The following is a 19058-nucleotide window of genomic DNA, read 5'->3' on the forward strand; positions in this document are numbered from 1 at the left end:
AGCTGCACTAATCTGACTAAACTATGCAGAAACACTAACTAATCCCAACAGAAAGTTTTCATCACTTGGCCTCTGCCTGTTTTCTCTGACTACACGTGAACTGATGGAAGAGAGTCCTCGTGATCAACATTAGACAATATGTAGCTCTTACCAAGCTTTAAATATTGTGCTGAGGCAATTAATCAATCAGTGTGAAATAGACATTTTTCACCATTATTTTTCAGCATTATTTCAAATGAAATTATTAATTTATTGATTTAAAAAAATCAATATAAGATAATGAAAACATTGATTAGCCACTATATAGCCCTACAATAAAGTTATACCAGTGGCATTTGGAGTTAAAAGTAACTATTCCAAGAGCAATGTTGATGGTCATTTTAAACCTCACTGCATCTTTAAAATAAGCTTTCTTCCATATGTGTCGCTATTGAAAAAAAGTAAAAATAAATTCCTTTGATTGTGCACCATGTATGAACAATTTGTTACGTGATTCTCCTCAATTTCAGCCGGTTAACAAATACGTGTCGGATGTGTTTTTTTAAGCAGATATCCAACAAATATCCGTCATTCTTCTCATCAAATTCATAATACTTTTTTTTTTTTTTTTTTTTTTTTTTTTTTTTTTTAACTCTTACTGGGTTTAGGATGCCCTTGACTTCCTCCAAAAACAGATCTAACTTTGTCAGTAAGCTTAACATTGCTGACCACTATCATCATATGTCTTTTGCATTATTTGTAACCATGCAGTACACCTACAAGTGCACACTCTTTTTCTTCTTTGGAAACTTTGTATTGCATCATGTTGCTTTGAAAATCAAGACAAAGGCTTACTTAATTGTGGTTCAACAGATTCATTTTAACAGGTGATTTTGATATAACCTTAAAGATATGGTAGTTGTTTCAAGCCCGCTTCCTGTTCTTTGTGTTTTTCATAAAAGAAAATGAAAAATGTTTTGAAAATAGATTTGTTTTTTTCTCCTATCAGTTGTTTACCTTATGCTGCTCATCAGAGTTGGTGGTCAAGATGGGTAAATGATGTGCTAAATGAGGGCCATGTAGGTTAGGGCTGGAAAGACTTCAATTTTTTTCTGTCTGTAAATTGGACCCTCGGGCCCTGCAAACCTCAGTGCGTTTCGGTCAGTGAGCCGCACGGGGCGCTGCTGCTCACCCAAACCCAGGACGCTTGACGGAATATTCAAAGTTTATGAAAGGCTTGCAGCTTGCAGGGACCGCTGGAGCAGAGAGTTGAGCAGCACTTGTGACCCCCAGAAAGAGCATGCAAGTTGCAGCAATTACTTCATGGGGAGGGAGCTTTAGCGTGAACGTGTGATGAAGCAGCTTGCTTGTTAATTTCCACTGCAATTTCTTGTCGAGCTGTCAGTGGGCCTGTCAGTCGGTCAGTCAGTCAGTCAGTGAGTCCGCGGCACGGCCAGCGCTCCCTGAAAATCTCCTCGCATCTCATCTCACACACAGCGGAGACACATGGGGAGTGGGTGGGAGCCCGGTGCCCGGTGTGTGTGCCGCGTCGGGAGTTGTCAGCGCACCAAGGCAAAGAGTGGGGGAGCGCGCACAATGCGAGAAAGGAGTTGAGAGAAAGAGAGAGACACAGAGAGGGGAAGAGTTGAGTGCGAGAGTGAGAGAGCGAGAGCGAGAGTGAGAGACCTCGACGGAGAGGAGGAGGAGAGAGAGAGAGAGGAGGAGAGCTCCGTCTCTCCCGGTGCACTTGGCAGTCTAGTTGCGGGCTGCTGTGCTGTTGCTGTCGTGGCGTGGCTGGTCGCGCCAGGCGGGGAACTTCACCACACTGGAGCCCGGAGTCCCACTCTCTCACCTGCGCAGTTCGGAGCTGCCATGGGTCTCTCGCCAGGATTTACTGTCCTAATTATTCTACCGGCCTTTCTGCTGCACACCAGCGGCCTTTACATCGCCAGTAGCGTTGGTGAGTACAGTACAATTAAACGTGGTCAGTGTTTATATTGTGCTTCGTATCAGATGATCTCTTATCAGCAGGGCTTGCACGGGGCTCTTCGCTGGAAGTCTGGAGCTCCTCGCAACGGCAAGCCCCTGTCCGGTTTCTTCAGCTTGTGTTTAATTGTTGGCTTGCTTTTGCAGGTTTTTTTTTTTGCAAATAGTACGCATTTGCAACTTCTGTGTCCTGCTGTGGTGCTTGCAGGGACTTTCCGAAGGTCCCTCAGCGGTGCAAGCAGTGTTGTGATTTGCTTTCTCCCATCCAGAAGATGATTTTATCTGGGGTGTAAAGGGGCATCAGATGCGCCGGTTTACTGTCGGATTTTGCAGGGAAGTAGCCTAACATTATCTGATTCGGCCGCTGTCGCATCTATCGATCTGTCACAGGACGCTGGAGTCGGATGTCAGCCTATTGATCACACTATTATCAAATCATCCCTCCAACATGGAGGTTCAAGAAATATTGACAGTGTGTGCGTTTGGTTTGATCAATCAGTAAACTTTATAAATGACATATGATAGGTGGATACAAATAATAATAACGCCAGGTACACCCGAGGACTGTGTGATGGCATTGACATTATGAAATGGCCTTGGCTCAGTGTGTTTGTGAGTGTGTATTCGTGGGCTGTGTTAGTGTGTGGGCGCTGGGAGCATCTCTCAGGTCGCCACCAAGGTGCACCTGTATTGTCACTGTCACGTGAACGTGAGAAATATATATATATATATATATCAGAGACATGGTGTGTGTTTGGGTGTTTATTTAAAATGTTTATCTCTTACCCACAGTGTGGTAATAGTGGAGTTCAGATACAATCATGATAATTAATGATGATGATAGGATACATGTTTGCAAAATGCAATGCAGCGCTGTTATCTTAAGTAGCAAGGCTTTGTGAGAGGAAATACTAGTTTGAGTGATTGGATAATTTAGTTTTTTAAATATTCAGTCGGTATCGAGGTTATAGAAACCGTTTTTCTCGGATCGAGCAGCTTGACAGTGATAAAAAAAAAAACAGCGTGAGAAAGCTGCAATTAGCACCTTGATCTTGTGCTGGCTTTCCTGTTGACGGTGGAAGGGCACAGAAGGTGTCAGGAGCGCAGCGCGCACTGCTGAGGCTGCCGTTTCCAAATGCACAATGCCGAGCACCGGGGTCGCCTCCGGGTTCATGGGTGGGGCTGTGTGCGTGTGTGCGTGTGTGTGTGTGTGCGTGCGTGTGTGTGTGTGTGAGAGAGAAAGGTTTCTGCTTTTTTTTTTTTTTTTTTTTTTTTTTTTTTTAACTATTAGTATTGTGTTCCTTTTGACGCAACTTGGAATAAGGAATAAATAATTCCATGTCATTCTTGACATTTTCCTACCTTAGTTTTCCTGACAACTCTTTTTCTTTCCATCCCCCTAATCACCCATGACTCCCCGTTTCCTCCACTGTTTATCCCCCATTCTTCTCCCATGACGTCTCCTCCCCTCCACCCTGTGGTTTATTTTTCTTATCTTTAATGCTGTTCCTCATTGTCACTGTTTTCCACATTTGCACATATTACTCACCAAATAACATTGTTTCCCCCTCTCTCACCTCCTCTTGCCTCATCTCCCTCACCCCCTTCCCCAACTGTCCTTTTCCCAGACTCCCTGCAGCATGTCTTGGGGGAGTATGGACTGGTTAGGCCAATCAGTGTGGACGCAGAGGGCCGCTTCCTGTCACACGCAGTCTCGGCTGGCCGCATGGCAGGAGGGCAGTCCCGTAGGCGCCGGAGGAGGGAGGTAGGAGCAGGCAATGTTGAGTGGGAAGGACCAAGAGGAGCCGAGGAGAACCAAGAGCCCGTGTCCCGTCGGGAGAGGCTTTACTACAACGTCACAGTCTTCGGCCGGGAGTTCCACCTGCGTCTGCACCACAACGCCAGGCTGGTGGCACCCGGAGCCAAGATGGAGTGGCGTGATGACAGCGACAGCACCCTGCACTCTGAGCTATTGCATGATGAATGCTTGTATGTCGGTGACATCACAGATACGCCTGGAGCCACTGTGGCGATCAGCAACTGTGATGGCCTGGTAAGTGGACAACCTGTTACCCTTTGTCTGTCTGGATACTGTGGTGTTCACATGAGCTCACTCTGAAGGTGTCTGTGGTAAAAATTACATGAGGGGACACGAGGGAACAAAAAGACTCAAAAAGCAAAAGATATTGGCTCCCTCTTTCTGGTTGACCCTAAAGCTCAGAGTTTGTCATAGGGTCAATGTTATGTTTTACACTGCTGCTCCTCCTGTTGTCCTTTAAACTGGTTAAAACACAAGGCCTGTGATGCAAAATACCTGAGTCATGTTTTCATCCCTCTGTCCTCTGCCCCTTTTACTTTGTAAAGGGAGAGGGGAGGGATTATTAAAGGATTACACTTATGTTTCACCTCAGTATTTATCACTATCTCAGCAAAATGTTTTTAGAACAGCATTTAGCCGGCTTGTACTACACATAGATGCAGAATACACTCCAACAGTATTCAAATTTAAACTGCCACCCTAAAATATTTTGGTTGCACAACAGTTGCTCAAAGAGCCTGAATTGTAAATGCTTTTAATAGAGCTGGTGATGAATAGGGAAACAGGGAAGGAGATGGCAAACAGTTGGTGAATGGTTGTCAGTGAGGGAGAGAAGTGAGATGTAGACAGTGTGAAGACTGTGTGCATAAGAACTGAGATGAGAGGATGCGGAAAAATGGAGACCAGTGCAGGAGGAAGATGTGCAAGGGACAAGTGTGAGAGAGAAGCCTCAGGGCAGAGACAAATAGACAAATAACTATGGGGAAATATGCACAAAAGGGTATGTGAATGATGAGATCGAGGGGAGGAGTTCCCCTCATTAGGAAAAGTGTTCATTAGTCAGCCAGATCAGCCCACCGCTGAAGCTGAGCAGCAGGAACTGGATCCGTTTAGGGTTGAGGACGCTGGGGACTGAGCAAGCAGCTGAGAGAGCAGGCAAGGAGCCAGGACAGCACAGGCCTGACATGCCCACTTAGCTTGACACCAGCCAGTGGCAACTCACTGCTGTTGCTGCTGCTGCTCGCTCCAGCTTGTCATTTCAAGGCCTGTTGGCAATTTCTAGGAAAGTTTAGTGTCAAAGTGTAGTTGCTTACAGATAATAGATCAGTCTGTACCAATAATTGCTTTTTTTTTGAGTGCATTTCCATACCAGATTTTTAAAGCATATATTTAAAGATTTTTAAGTTTGTGTTACATAAAATAATACTTACATGCTTTGTGTATGCTGAAATATTGTTAGTTCACTGTCATCGTTTATCTGTCCATATAAGAATTTCTACTGTAACTTGAGTGTAAGAGATAAGTAACAAAATCACCAGTTTTTATCTGCAAAAATGAGTTCTTAAAGGTATTCTCTGGAGTTTATGACCACTACTAGTACTATGGAGTAATATTTTTTACCAAGATGCTGGTGGGAACAATCAAGTTACCAAGAAAGATATTTTACTGCTCACAGCTTCAGTTTTCTTTCCTGAGATTATAATCTGGAAACCCCGTTTGAATTAACGTTTACACCGCTCTGAAGGGCAGACCAATCAGCGTCCAGTGTCACTGGCTCAGTGCAATGACGTTAAAGTCGAGCACTGAAGTCGAAATTGGTTTATCAATTACATCAATAAATGCGCGTGCAAGGCCCTTTAGATATTAAGCCTCATTCAATGGCAGAAAAAGTTGCTACTCCAGCAATTAAAAGACATTGAACCCCCAGTTCAACCTCCTTTTGAGGCGCACAGGGGGCAACCAGGGCAAACCTGCTGCACTGCGCTGTGGTTCTGATTGACAGACCAGGACCCGGTATTGCCTGATGGGAACCCTGCACTGGCCTTCATATGCACCCAGACATCAAGTCAGTCAGCCCTCGCAGAAAGCTGGGAGTGCGTCGTTTAGGTCGATGAGGTGGGAGACACAGGGTTGGGAGCAAGGCCCAGGCCAGGGTGGTGTTTTTGTTCAAGGGGAACCACCGGTCCAGGAGAGATTTGCAGGTGCAGCCGGGGGTGACAGGCAGCTCGGGAGAACCACACAAAAGCCACAGGGAGAGCGATGGAGGGCAAAGGGCTGAGCAGCACAGGAGAGCGCAGCTGCTCGCCCAGGCGCGGATGGGCATGCAACCGTTGTGTTGCGTGAGGGTCTGAACCATGTGCATGTGCCCATGCTCCTCTGGTGGAAGAAGCTTAGGACATAAAGGGAGGGGGGAGGGAGGATTTCTATTTTCAGAATACGATTTTGGGTATTGTGCCTTTTTGAATTTGCTGACACAGATGTATCTATAACACTGAAAGTTGAATTGCTTAATTTGTTTTATCTATCTGTGTTGCTTTATCTTAAATGTATGAGCTTGAGTCACACAATTTTGTTAAAACAAAAATGTTATGTAAAATGTTACTGGTGTTAGTGTTGTAATAATCACACCAGATAGTCAAAACATAAAAAAAGAAAATCCCCTTTTAATAATAACATTGTTGCTGTCCACTTGCATTTAATTTGTTTCCCTCTGCCCTTGAACAGCTCACGTCATTACCAATCAATTCTTACAACCTCTTCGGGCATGCCAAGAAATACAGCTAAGCTCCGCCCATACGTTTCTTTTTAAACCCAGCAGAGCCACACAGCTCAGCTCTGCCCTGTTATGCCCCCTTTTTCACTGACCCAGACACCTGGTTCGTATTTTTTCTGTCCTGCGTTGCCATTCACAACCAAGAATCTTTTTCGGGCCGTGACCCAGGGAGTGTGAGGAGGGGACGGAGGGAGAGAGCCAAGATGGGGCTGCATAGGATTCAAACCAAAAAGCATAATAATAATAATAATAATAATAATAATAATGATGATAATAGAGGGGGGGAAATGAAGAGGGTAAATGGGATAGATTTCAACAAGTAACAAATGACCAGAATAAATAGGAGAGGAATAGAGAGCACAGGGACAAAAGGGAAATCTTTGACTGGACAAATGACCTTTGGAGGGAATTGGATTTCTATGAAGCCGCTGTGAAGCTGTGATCAGTTGGTTAGTTCTCTGGATGGCTAAGAGGAGGCAGCACTCTGTACAGTGAGAGAGCTGGCCAGTGTGTGTGTGCATGTGTTTTTAGTCCTCAGTGCAGGGCGAAATGAAATTAAACTGCAGCTGAGGCTGTGCTTCTGTGTTTGTGTGTGCTGAACAGAGGGGAGGGGAGGAGGGGGACGGGGACGGGGGGGGGGGGGTTGCATGAATCAAACGAAATGAAAACTCAGAAACTTAGGAGGTTTCCACGTCATACATGAATGTCGATGTGTTTGCATCTGAACATCTGTTTGTGCATAGGAATTTGGGTTGAATGTTGTCTTGCAGCTTTGAAATTGTCACTTTGTGAATATATTTCTTCTTAAAATAGAAATAATAAAATAATTGCTGGTTGAATTCCATTTATCTTCTTTGGTTTCAAGGTCCTGCTAATATGCTCTCTGGCTGTGGAAAAAAAAACCCTGCTTTCTGGTTTACCTGTTTGAATAAAAAACACAAAGGGTGCAAATAATTAATCAGAAAATGTTGTGTGTTTGAATTTTCTGAAGTCAATATTTAATCAGTGTTAGATAGAGAACCTACAACAGTTCAAAGCGGTGTATTTATAGGGCTGATCTTATGTGATTAATATATGCAGCAACATGGAAGGAAAATCTGTTGCATGCAGCCATTTCTAAGAGGCTTTTATTTTGTGGTTGGTGTTGGCGGTGCAGAGGAATTGTTCCGTAACATTTTGGTGTAAATCGTCAGGATCTATGACAAGTGTGGCACCACTGAAATTTAGAGAAGGTGGTTTTGTGTTATTACGGTATTCTTCTCAGACACACATATGTTAACAATGCCGGAAACCTGCAGACTTTTTTTCTTGGCAGTGGAGTTTGGCCAGGTATTGCACTGAGAACTACGATCCCACTTCCTGAACTTCCCCTTCATGTGAATGTGTGTCCATACTTGCGTGCGTGTGTGTGTGTGTGTGTGTGTGTGTGTGAGAGAGAGAGAGCGCGAGAGAGAGAGAGAGAGAGAGAGAGAGCGCGAGCCTCTGACCACACTTGTGGGCTTTCCTTCAGCCTTATCTTCATTATTTGTTCAGAGATCTGGAGACTGTTGGCTGTGTTGGCTGGATTTTGTGCACAAGTGGGTGTGAGGTCGTGCGTGTGCGTGTCTTTTTGGTATCTTGTGTGGAATGTCAAGTGTCAGCAGAACCACCGCTTATTTACTTTTCAGGAGAGACAGAGACATAGTGACGGGAGATCAAGGGTTTCAAAATTAACGGTATTTGGATATTGCTTTTTTTTCATGATCAATAATTTTGGAACTGTGACATACTGCAGTATTTAAGTGGGATCTATCATAGTATACACAGTGAGACACTGTAAAGTCTCAGTCGGTTAGGCTTTAGTTTTCATTTTGGAAGTTTTTTCATTTTCATCAACTAAATCAGTTCCACTTGTCTATCAAAGCTTTTATTTAGATTTGATAAAGGTTAGCATTTCTTCTCTTGAGTCCTGGCTACAAGAGCATATAGTCAGAGCTTATTCTCCATGCACACTGTTAAGTTTACCTCTCTCAGTCATGATTTTACAAGATCAAGTGGTCTTATCTTTTAAGCAGACAAAAACAGACAGAAACATCCCGTTGAGTGCTAAGTATTATACCGTATAGGGCTAATCCGAAACTTAAATGCTCAGCATGCACCGATGTGACGCAAGAGAAGTTGAAAAAACTGAAACTGGGAAAGAATGAGAAGAATCTTGAAAAAAACAAAACAAACTGTGGATCAACTGGAGGTAACGGTGACATTTCTAAAAGTCTTAAATATGCATACTTTCCACCAGGATCTGTTTACTTTTAAACCAAACCATCAACAGGTACAGATACATGTCATAGCATGATGTCACAACCGTAAAGCAAAACATATCTCTACAACAGATAATGTTCAAATAATCCCGAAACAACCATAAACAATCTTGTTTGATAAATAAGATGAAGGTAATTGGCATACTTGTGACAGGTTGACAGATAAATACTTATATCTTATACATATATATATATGTATATTTAAATATATCTTATACGACAATCTCACACAAATAAACACATTCTCGCATCTGGATATCTATGTCCAGCGTGAGGCTTTCTTGACGGGCCGCTGCCCCTGAGGTAATCTGCAGGTTGTGACCGTGGGAACTGAGGGCCTGTGTGGGTCTGTAAGTTAACAGGTGTGCATGCAGGCCACAAATCCAGCAGGGTGAGAAGCGGTCTTCGTGTCTCAGTTTAACAGAGGAAGTGAGCTACCTGTCATCTTGGCTTTTACCCCTAAATCCAGGTGGGCGCACACCTGGATAACAAGACACATGTTTCCACAGCTGTGACGTACATTGCAGTAAACACACCGCACACCTCCAGTATGATCAGACGCTCAGGCAAATGGCTGAAACGGATAGCAGCGAAAAAGAAAAGTTGCTCTGAACCATCTTTACCCCACTGCATGATAAATCCAGAGCACACATTTCTCTTATTGTCTCCGCCCCTCGCTTCTCTCGCCCTCTCTGTCTTGTGTTTCTTGGCCAGCAGCAGGAGCAGCTAGCAGGAGAGCTCTCCTAATGATGGTATTAAAAGAGTCAGAAAAATGACAGAGAAAGGGAAAGAAAAAGAATGTGGCAGACAGCTTTTTGCTCCCCAACACCCACAGATTCATAGCTCCAGCAGGAAAAGAAAGAGACGGCAAGAGACAGTGTTCCTTTCGTGAATGGTCTTTGTCTGTTTTTAGCAACAGCTCTGCTCCAAAGCGTTGATCAGACAAGTGGTGTAGAGGGTTCAGGGTATTTGCCCACTGTCGATGGAGAAAAAAAGTTTTGAGCCAAGGTGCTAGCTCTAGATCTGACTAACAAGAATATACTGCATGCCTACTGTTAGTGTAGTGTGGCCATCATCTTGTGTTGGCAGATAATTAGCCCTGCTCCTGTGCAGGTGTTGCCCTATGTATATTCAGATGTGCCACAAATATGCACGGCCGTGTGCTTCAGTCTGTTCATGTGTGTTATTAGTACACAGCAGGAATGCTGGAAGGCGGCAGTGTTATTTTGGTGCTTTCATTGCAAAGAATCAGACATCAACAGCAAGGAGAAATGCCAAGGCATTGACAGGTGTTTTATTTATTTATTTTCTGTGGGTGGGTGCTGGGAGATGGCACATTATTTGCAAGTACTATATACTATAAAAAAAAAAAAATCATCCTTATCATATTACTAATTCAACGTGAAGATGTTGCGATTTGTCTAGCATTAGAAAGGCTGATAAGGCACAGACACTGTGTACATAGACACTCTCGTGCACCCGGTTCTGTGCCAGCAGAGAGCTTAATTATGTGAGAGTGTGTTGACAGAGGGGCAGGCCAATCACAATAATAGCCCCAGAACTACACTAAATGCCAGCGACACGGACACTTGCGCCAGCCATGCCCCTGAAATACACTCAGTCATTACCTCAGCATTAGAAGTCAATAGAGAAGGCAGCCCTGGGCTGAGCCAAGCCAACCATCCATCCAGACCGGCAGTTAAGCTTGGTCAGGCGTGGCGGCTCACTGGGCCCTACAGTGTGTTATTCCACCCCGGGTCACACGATAAGCAGCTCTCAACTGTAATCAGCTCAAATTGAAATGATGACATCAATTACAGCACGGCGCGCAGCTGTTATTGACCCCAGCCCTCGCTGGCTGTGTGGAGTAGGATGTGTGTTGAAAGAAGAAAAAAAAAAGCAGAGGGGTGAGGCCTGCAGGAACCGCAGGACTGAAGGGAGAGCCGGGTGTGGAGAGGCCAGACTGCTGAGGCATGGAATAAATGAAGAGACAGTCAGCGAGAGAGAGAGAGAGAAACGTGTTCTCAGTATCTGATTGCAGGTTCCACCCTGCAGTGTAGCTCCACTCAAACACACAATTACTCAATCTAGAGCTATTATCAGACAGAGAGAAAGAGAGGGAGATAGAATCAGACAGAGAGTGGGCCCATTCTGAGGAATGCTACACAGAGCAAACGAGTGCTTTTACCAGAGCTGTGATTACTGCCGCTCACTCAGTGCACTTAACCAGCCCCCTTGCCGCTCTTTCCTCTGGCTCCCTGTCATTCACAGGATGCTGGCTCAGAGCGCAAGCTTTGTTTGAGTGGTTTGAAATTACAGGATTCACTTGAGAAAATAGAGCAGTGGAACCCCAACAATTTTTAGGGAAACACCTCTGTGATGTCATGATTACAGCAGGTTATTTTTAGATACTGAAATCTACTAAAACACTGGAATGGTGTGACAGTGGGGATGAAATGATGCACGGTACCTGTGATGTCATAATGAAAAGCTGAATTCGCGGGGTCCGTGAGATATTAGATTTAGGATTTTAGAACTGTATGTATTTCAAACAAGGTTATTATTTTTAAACAGCCGGGTCAGCCACAACTAAGAGGTACTTTACTGTCACCATGTTTTCCATTAAAAAGGTAGAGTTTCCTTTTCAAACAGTGATCTAGTCTGGTGATTTTCCTCCCCATTATTGTCGTATGCACAGTGGAGGGCAGATAAAATGCCACCTCAACTGGACAAAAAGCCTTTCAAGGTCAGGACAAAAAAAAACTTAAACCTCTCATGTCTTGTATATTCTGAAGAATCAGGAGCATTACAGGGATAAACTGTAATTATAGCTGTGAGGTCCAGATAAGCAAGGTAACACACAATGAATCACGTTATTCTGCATAGTCAAAGTAAAAAAAAAAAATGCACTGAAATGGAAATTAGACGAGGCCTTTTTGGAAATGCTTTCCTGCCTGTTAGACAGCCACCACCAGCAGGCCTGTCAGTCAGTCAGTTAGCCAGCCAGTCCCACAGGCCGCAGGGCCATGCAGAAAACTGATCGATGCTGGCCACATCAGCAGTTCTCAGGGTCCCAGCAGCCTCTCTGGAGGATCTTGGAAACATGACGAGACATCCTCCCCTTGTTCCAGTGTCTGAACAAGCCTTCTGCCTGCCTACCCCTGACTGACCCGGCCCCCGTCTCCAGTGGCCACAATGTTTTACCTCCCAGTCACCACACAGGTGGCTTTGTACTCTTAAAGCTTCCGCTCGTCTGGAAGTTTTTCCCACATAATCCTCTCAAACAAAACACAACATGAGAGAGTAAGAGAGAAAGGAAGAGACAGACAGGAGGGAGGGTAGATGGAGGAAAAGGAGAGTAACTCAAAGGGGGAGGGAGGCGGAATGCGGTGGAATCTTAATGCGCCCAAGCCTGAACGAGAACAACAGCAACATCATAACATCACCACCTGCTCAGTGCTCAGAGGGGGTGGAATATAGAGGGGGGGGGGGGTCTCCTTAATTAGCATGAAGGATTTTTATTGTCTCTTCGTCTAACATATGGTCACATGCATGCTTCCAGAAGCAGCAACACTTCTCTGACTGATCACGGATATTGATTTCAATGCATGAGTGCTGAACACTCTACAAACTAAAATTACATGCATTTTGTCCCAGCCTGATTTTATTAATTGTATTTGCTCTTTCTCAATTGTATTTTCTGTTAGCATGTTCTTTAATAGAGCAGTGCTTGTCTGTCTGTCTGTCTCCATACACAAGGTTTAAAATCATGTTGCCTGGTACTCGGTGCAGCAGGCATCTAAGCAGCAAGAATCGCACCTCATAACAGAAACTCACACCCTCCTCATCTTACTAAGGCTTCCTGTTTTTGTTCTCTGCAATAGAAAAATAATCACCTTTTCTCTCCCTGTGTATAATGTTTGGTTTTTTTTTGCCAGTGCATAAGGACTGCGGGAATTGTTACAGTACCAGCATATGTAATGTATTGTATAATAATATATTGCATTCTAATAACTGACTCTGTGGGGGCTGGAGTGGAGCAGCAGAAACAAAGAAACACATCTAGTGCTTTGATCACTGTGACTGATCGTCTGCCAACGTGTACAAGGAAAGCTTTGGATACTGCCTTACAATTATATAATCTGTTTGCCAAGATATAATGGAGACTTTGAGATGACCTTGTCTATGTAAAGCACTGTGTGAGATTGTGTTACTCTAACTTTGGGCTTCCAAGGTATGATGAATGTTTCCTCTGAATCAGCGACGGGGCCCGAACAACACCGGCTACAGGTGTTTATCAGTTTTTTTTTTTTTAGAAAGGGTTCATGATAAAGCAAAAGAACAAATTATCAGTTATATTTATTAAATCAGTCAATATATGTCAGCGTTTGCCACAGGTTGAGAATTGACTTTTCGTTGGTGGTGTGGCATGTAAGCTATATCCATGCAGAGACTCATTCAGTTTAGAGGCTATTTTCTGTAACTACGGTTTACACATGTCCCCTAAGCAGCTCACGCTGACTATTGGTAGACATGACAAATTACCATGTTTCCTAAAGGCCTCATGTGCAAGCTATTAGTATACGCAGCTAAGTGACTGTGCAGAGAGAAACTTCTAGTCCCCACTGAGTTACTGCAGTGCACACAAATATTGTTTGGTCAAAATAGTTTGAAAAGGGTGAAATAAGACTTTCTAGTGTAAGATTTACCCAAGATGAAAGCCAGTGTTTCTTCTACCAATGGTATCCCTGCCCTCTTCTACAGTAAGAAAACAACACTATAGGTCAAAACCTACTATATGTCTCAACCGTGTTTCAAAGCTCTCAAGGGCTTTTAATTTGAAACAATGTCTTTTTAATTTTACACAGATACAGGAGGTCGCGTCATTCAGCCGACTAATGGTGTAACTTTGATCTCTCACTCACTCACTGACAGACAGTTGCGTTTATGGGGCTGTCCCTGCTGTTGTAGTTCAGCCAACAATATTGTGGTTATGTTATTCACCTAATTTAGGTGTGCCCGTTTCTTTTCGGTCTAGAAGAAGAGTCTCGGCTATGTTCTATTGTCATCGACAGTCACACTAGTTTCTCTCCTCTGCTCTCTGTGTGTTTCATGAAGGCCGGGGATTCAGCCCCTGCTACTCAGACAGGGGAAGATAACATTACTCGAATTGACGACAACTACGCTCGTTACGTTACTTCTAGTCTGATAAAAGTGTAACAAAAGCAGCTAGATGAATTATATTATGGACAGACGTCAACCCCAAACGTCCAATTCTCTCTAACAAATGGGTACGGTAGCGGTAGAGCGAGGGGAGATTGTCCACTAGTTAACCGATCGCAGATGGTGTCGTTCTCTCCGACAGATAACGGATAGAAAATTTTAAAAAAATGCTAAAATATACCTAAGCGGCCCATCCAAGTAAAGTCTATGTGTGGTATCACATTCTGAGTTATATAATTGGCAATTATCTCTGCGTTTAAGAACACCCTTCGCTTAAAATTCAAGATCCGCAACATGAAACCTGACCAAGAATTGTGTAAGCTGCAAGCAGAAAATCTATTTAAATACATAAATCGTAAAACAAACAGAAATATTTTAAATCCTATCACACCATAATTATGAAATGTTGACAGCTTATGTTTTAGGGCAGTTATGTTAATTTTAGATGGAGCTTTTTCACCATTTCTTTTTATTAAAAATATACATGTTAAAAGCAGCTAAAGCACAGTAATGATCAGCTTTGTTGCAGCGCTCGTATGTTTTCAGCGATAGGTGTAATCATGAGGATTCCTGAAAGTCTCCCATATGGTTGGTTAGAAAACAGTTACTATGACGTTGCCAAGCAAATTAACCCTTAGAATGTGTTGTGAATTTTCTAAATGTGTTACTGCGGAAATGTTCTCTCGTGATCTGTGTTTATTAGGTTCCTGTCACCTGGCTCTTTTTGCTGGACTCAGATTCAAACCTTTATATCTGCTCTCCTGAAGTGTCCTTCAACACTTCAAGTCCTCAACAAGCTCCTCCTTGTAACCAGCTCTGACCTCTGGCCTCCCTAGAAAGGGGAAAGAAAAGCCCCGCAGGGATCGACAGAGAATCAGGTTAACAGTAAGCCGTTTCCTAGTTCACCATGTTTGTTTGCATTTGTGTAAGGGCTGTTTTGGTCTCCCACTATGTCTTAGTTTAAGTAACACGCACAGCTCTTTAGACAGTGGGAGGATTGACAGCTTCACTTGCAACACAAAGGCAAATGTTTTTTTCTTTCCTCACAAGCTAATCATTTGCTTCTTAACACACGCTGACACTCAGACACACTGGGGAGAAGGGACTTATTGTCAGGTTGTGCTCTATCTCCACTGTTCATACCTAATCCTCTGTCTCCCTTTCACTTCCACCCACTTCTGTACAACCACCACCACCACCACCACCCAGACTGTAGTCTAGTAGCTCTGTCCCAAAGCTCGGCTACATCCCAACAAGTCTCCATCGTGGCCAAATCTGGGAGACTTGCAGCATTGCAAGAGGGGAGGGAAATGGCTGAATAGGTGGCAGCCAACATGAGCAATGAAATACTGAAGTGGACAGACTAATGGAGGAATAGAGCAGAAGGGGATCACCTTTTTTCCTCATTGCTTTATGCTCTAGTTGCCCTCTCCTCTCCTCTCCTCTCCTCTCCTCTCCTCTCCTCTCCTCTCCTCTCCTCTCCTCTTCTCTCCTCTCCTCTCCTCTCCTCTCAGTGGGGTTTATGCTCTCAGGGCAGGTGTCGCTGCAGCTGACTCTGATGCGATGTGATAGGACCCTCCTCTCTGTCCTTTTTGCTGGCGTGACAGCGTGAAGCCGTCATCCACCACTGTCTCTTTTCCCAGCCGTCTCTTCATTTCTCTCACCGTTTGGGGGAAAAAGGAAAAACACATTTCCAGGACTCGCGTTTCTGCCCTTCTTCTCAGACTGTTTACATTTTGTGTGTGTGTGTGTGTGTGTGTGTGTGTGTGTGTGTGTGTGTGTATGTGTGTGTGTGTGTGTGTGTGTGTGTGTGGTCTAGGTCTGTTTGGAGCTCTTTTCTCTGTTACCTTACAACATTTGTTTGATTTAGCTGTGTATGGAGTACTAGTAACAAATAAGGACCATCTATTCAATTATGAATTCCCCACAGAAGATTTGATTAATAAACGGTCCAACAGACGACTACACACACTATCTTCACTGTTCGAGCTGTGACTCGAGTTGCATACGATGTGGGAGATATTTGAGACATTTATTCTGGAATTTTGTGAAGTATTATTACCTAATATTTTGTCTGTAGCTGCAGAACACCTTTCATTTGAAAGCTGTGTTGGCACTTCTCCACAACCACTCTGAACTGAGGTTTTCCCCGGTCAAATAATTTCTCAGCTTGAGGGGTCAGTCACAATGACCAGGCAGTCTTCCACTGTGTATAGGCTGCTTAAGGCCAAGTACAAGCTCCCAATGCCACTGCTGTTGTTTATGTCTTAGCTGTGTTGTGCTCGGGCCAATTGAACTGAGGGCTTTCCTGAAGAGGGCAGCTCCACGGCCAGTTGTCAGATGTAATGGGACCATTCACAGTGATCATGCACTTGTACTGAAGTTCTGAGGTCTGTTTTTATAGCCCACTTTTGAAGATTGCAAAGTATCTACTATCTAGTGAGCTCACCTATACTTCTTTGTAATTTATAAAGCTAAAATGTGGATTTGGAAATTACTTTTATTCAAATTTACTATATAATCCCAATTTTGAATGAAGTATTATCTGTCACACTCCTTTGAGGTGATGAATTGATCAGTCAACAGTGATACATTTCATTAAAGAGGGCCAAAGACAACTTGAAAAGATGATGTCCCAGGGTATTTTAGAGGGTTGAAAACATTACAACATGACTAGATTTTTTTGGTAATTTTAAGTGTCTATTATACACGGAAGAGAGATGACAGAAGTTGGGGAGAGAGGTGTCACATAGGGCCCACTACTCAAACCAGGAACATGGTTGTGATTGACCGGATATCATGTTGCTGACTTCAGTCCTAAGCAATGGGGGATTTTTGTTTATGTTGTTGGTTGTTTAGAGTCTGTTAAGGACTTTGTAATTCTTACTTTTTTGCTACACTACAGACAAGCCCTATCAATGTTCATGTCTGTCACTGAGTGATAAAGTTACACCAATTGCAGTGGCTTCCTGTATCTCTTTAAAATTAAAAGCTCTCTCAGTTGTCATAAACGGTTCGACCATGTACAAGGTTTTGGTCTTGTCTTTTTTTTTTATATATATATATAGCAGCACAGGTTTTTATGCGACTCTCTCTGAAAATGCAGTTTGACCATTAGGTGTGTTAATTCAACAAAACAACCTCTAAATACATATATTTGACAATAGGAGGGGGGGGGGGGATTTAGAGCATGAAAAAGGTAGAGAAAGCTGAACCTATGAGGTTGATATTTTGGTCCTAAGCCCTCTGTGCACTTTTTTTTCATGCTGTTTCTCCTTCCTACACTGCACATCCATCATTACCTCTCTTGCCCTCTCCACGTCCCTCTTCCTACCTCCCCACTTTAGTGCATAGAGGTCATAGCCCCGGCTGAGCCACAAGCTGTTGTTGCCTTAAACTGACTACTCTACCTGCTAATGTTACCAGCGAGCCCAGTTTATCATGTCACTCCCTCAGCTCTGCATGAGGAAGATCATACACTAAGCTTTAATGTTGCAGTAGAAATGTCGAAAAGACGTTATATATAAAATTGCTTACTTCATGACAATTATACCAGACTAGACTGACATTCTTATAAATTATTTTTGTATTAAGGTGAAAAATCTAATTTCTTTTATGGTTAATAAATCCTTGATTTCAAGCAGTCTGCGTTTTTTTTTTTTTTTTTGCACACCCAAAAATAAAATGGTAATGAGTAATTGTGCTCCAAAAAAGAGGGACAGAAGTTCATTTTGTACTAAAAAGGACTTTTTTTTCTTTTTCTTTTTTTTTTTCCAGATATGCTGTACCAACTAGTCACATAACGGGCCCCAGATGCTCACACTTTGATCCACCATGTGGCTTTTGATCCACAAATAATTTGTACCAGTTTGGACAGATTTTAAAGAAGAGTCACTGTAGAAATATGAAATATGAAACTTTTCATAATTCTGATTTAGATCTGGCTGCCGTAGCGATCAAAACATTGTCTGGCATTCTTGAACACACTCTGTAAAATAATTTTCTCATTACTATCTGATAATTATACTTTTTTTTTTACTACAGATACATTTTGATAATTTCTGATGCAAATTGTAATGATCCATTATAGCGGAAGATACAACTTTAATGTGCTGCCCCAGCCACACAAGTGGTTGTGCTCCAAAACTATAGTATTCTGTGGTGGGTTGTGTGCATTGCTGATCATTAATTTGTAGTTATTGTTTTTTGTGTTTTTTTGGTTGGTTTTTCTTTTTCTTTTTTTTTTTTTTTGGGGGGGGTCCTTGTTTTTTGTTTTGTTTTGTGGTTGTTTTTTTTGTGGTTGTCTTTTGACAGTTTTCATGAGAGCCCAACCACTATATCGGCTGATATTGACCTATTAAAGATATATCAGTATCAGAATATTTCAGTGAAGTTTACTGTTTTTGTGAGTCGGTTAGTCAGTGTGGACGATAAAATAAATATAAAATATTGTCCCTCCGTCCCAAGTGTAAAAGTGTTTGATACCCACATTTGAGGGATCATTCCAAACAAATGTGTGTATAAAAACTGTATATACAGATGGAAATTATATCGGCTGATATAACAATATCAGAATATGTTTACTCCTGAATATCGATATCAATCCCAAAAATCCAGTATCAGTCGGGCTCCAGTTTAATCTCTTTGCTGGCAGTCTTCTACTTACTTGAAACAAAGTGTTCCTTGCTGCTTTCCTGTGTGTCAGGGGATTTTGTAAAAGCATCCACAAACTGACTATGAATGTTATAGTACTGCTCCTAAAACATATAAAATGGAGAAAGAAGCTTCATTAAATTAGGGAATTTTCACAGGGATTTTCATTTTGTTTAAATGGCTTTTTGAGTTTCAGCAGAAATATGACAACCGGCATCTTTGTTTGTGGAATATATATGTTTACTCTCATTTCCTCTGAAGTGCTGCTGGACATTGCTGCTGTCTTTTTTAGGCAGCTGTTTCTGAAGCTCATCTCTCAGTGTCT

The 19058-nt window shown here is 42.8% G+C and overlaps 1 protein-coding gene across 1 annotated transcript in view; it reads left to right on the forward strand.

Annotated features, from left to right (window-relative positions):
* The first annotated feature begins 1540 nt into the window (after positions 1 to 1540).
* LOC138211269 (A disintegrin and metalloproteinase with thrombospondin motifs 2-like) overlaps positions 1541 to 19058 on the forward strand; it is a 117163-nt gene continuing 99645 nt past the window's right edge. The window contains exons 1-2 of the mRNA XM_069171024.1: positions 1541 to 1939; positions 3594 to 4018. Coding sequence (XP_069027125.1) covers positions 1852 to 1939; positions 3594 to 4018 — 513 coding nt within the window. The 5' untranslated portion in view covers positions 1541 to 1851. The remainder of the gene's footprint in view (positions 1940 to 3593; positions 4019 to 19058) is intronic.

This window comes from Embiotoca jacksoni, unplaced genomic scaffold (genome assembly GCF_022577435.1).
Source record: "Embiotoca jacksoni isolate LCO1_2020_lvr unplaced genomic scaffold, fEmbJac1.0.p SCAF_5, whole genome shotgun sequence".
In the NCBI taxonomy this organism is placed as follows: domain Eukaryota; kingdom Metazoa; phylum Chordata; class Actinopteri; family Embiotocidae; genus Embiotoca; species Embiotoca jacksoni.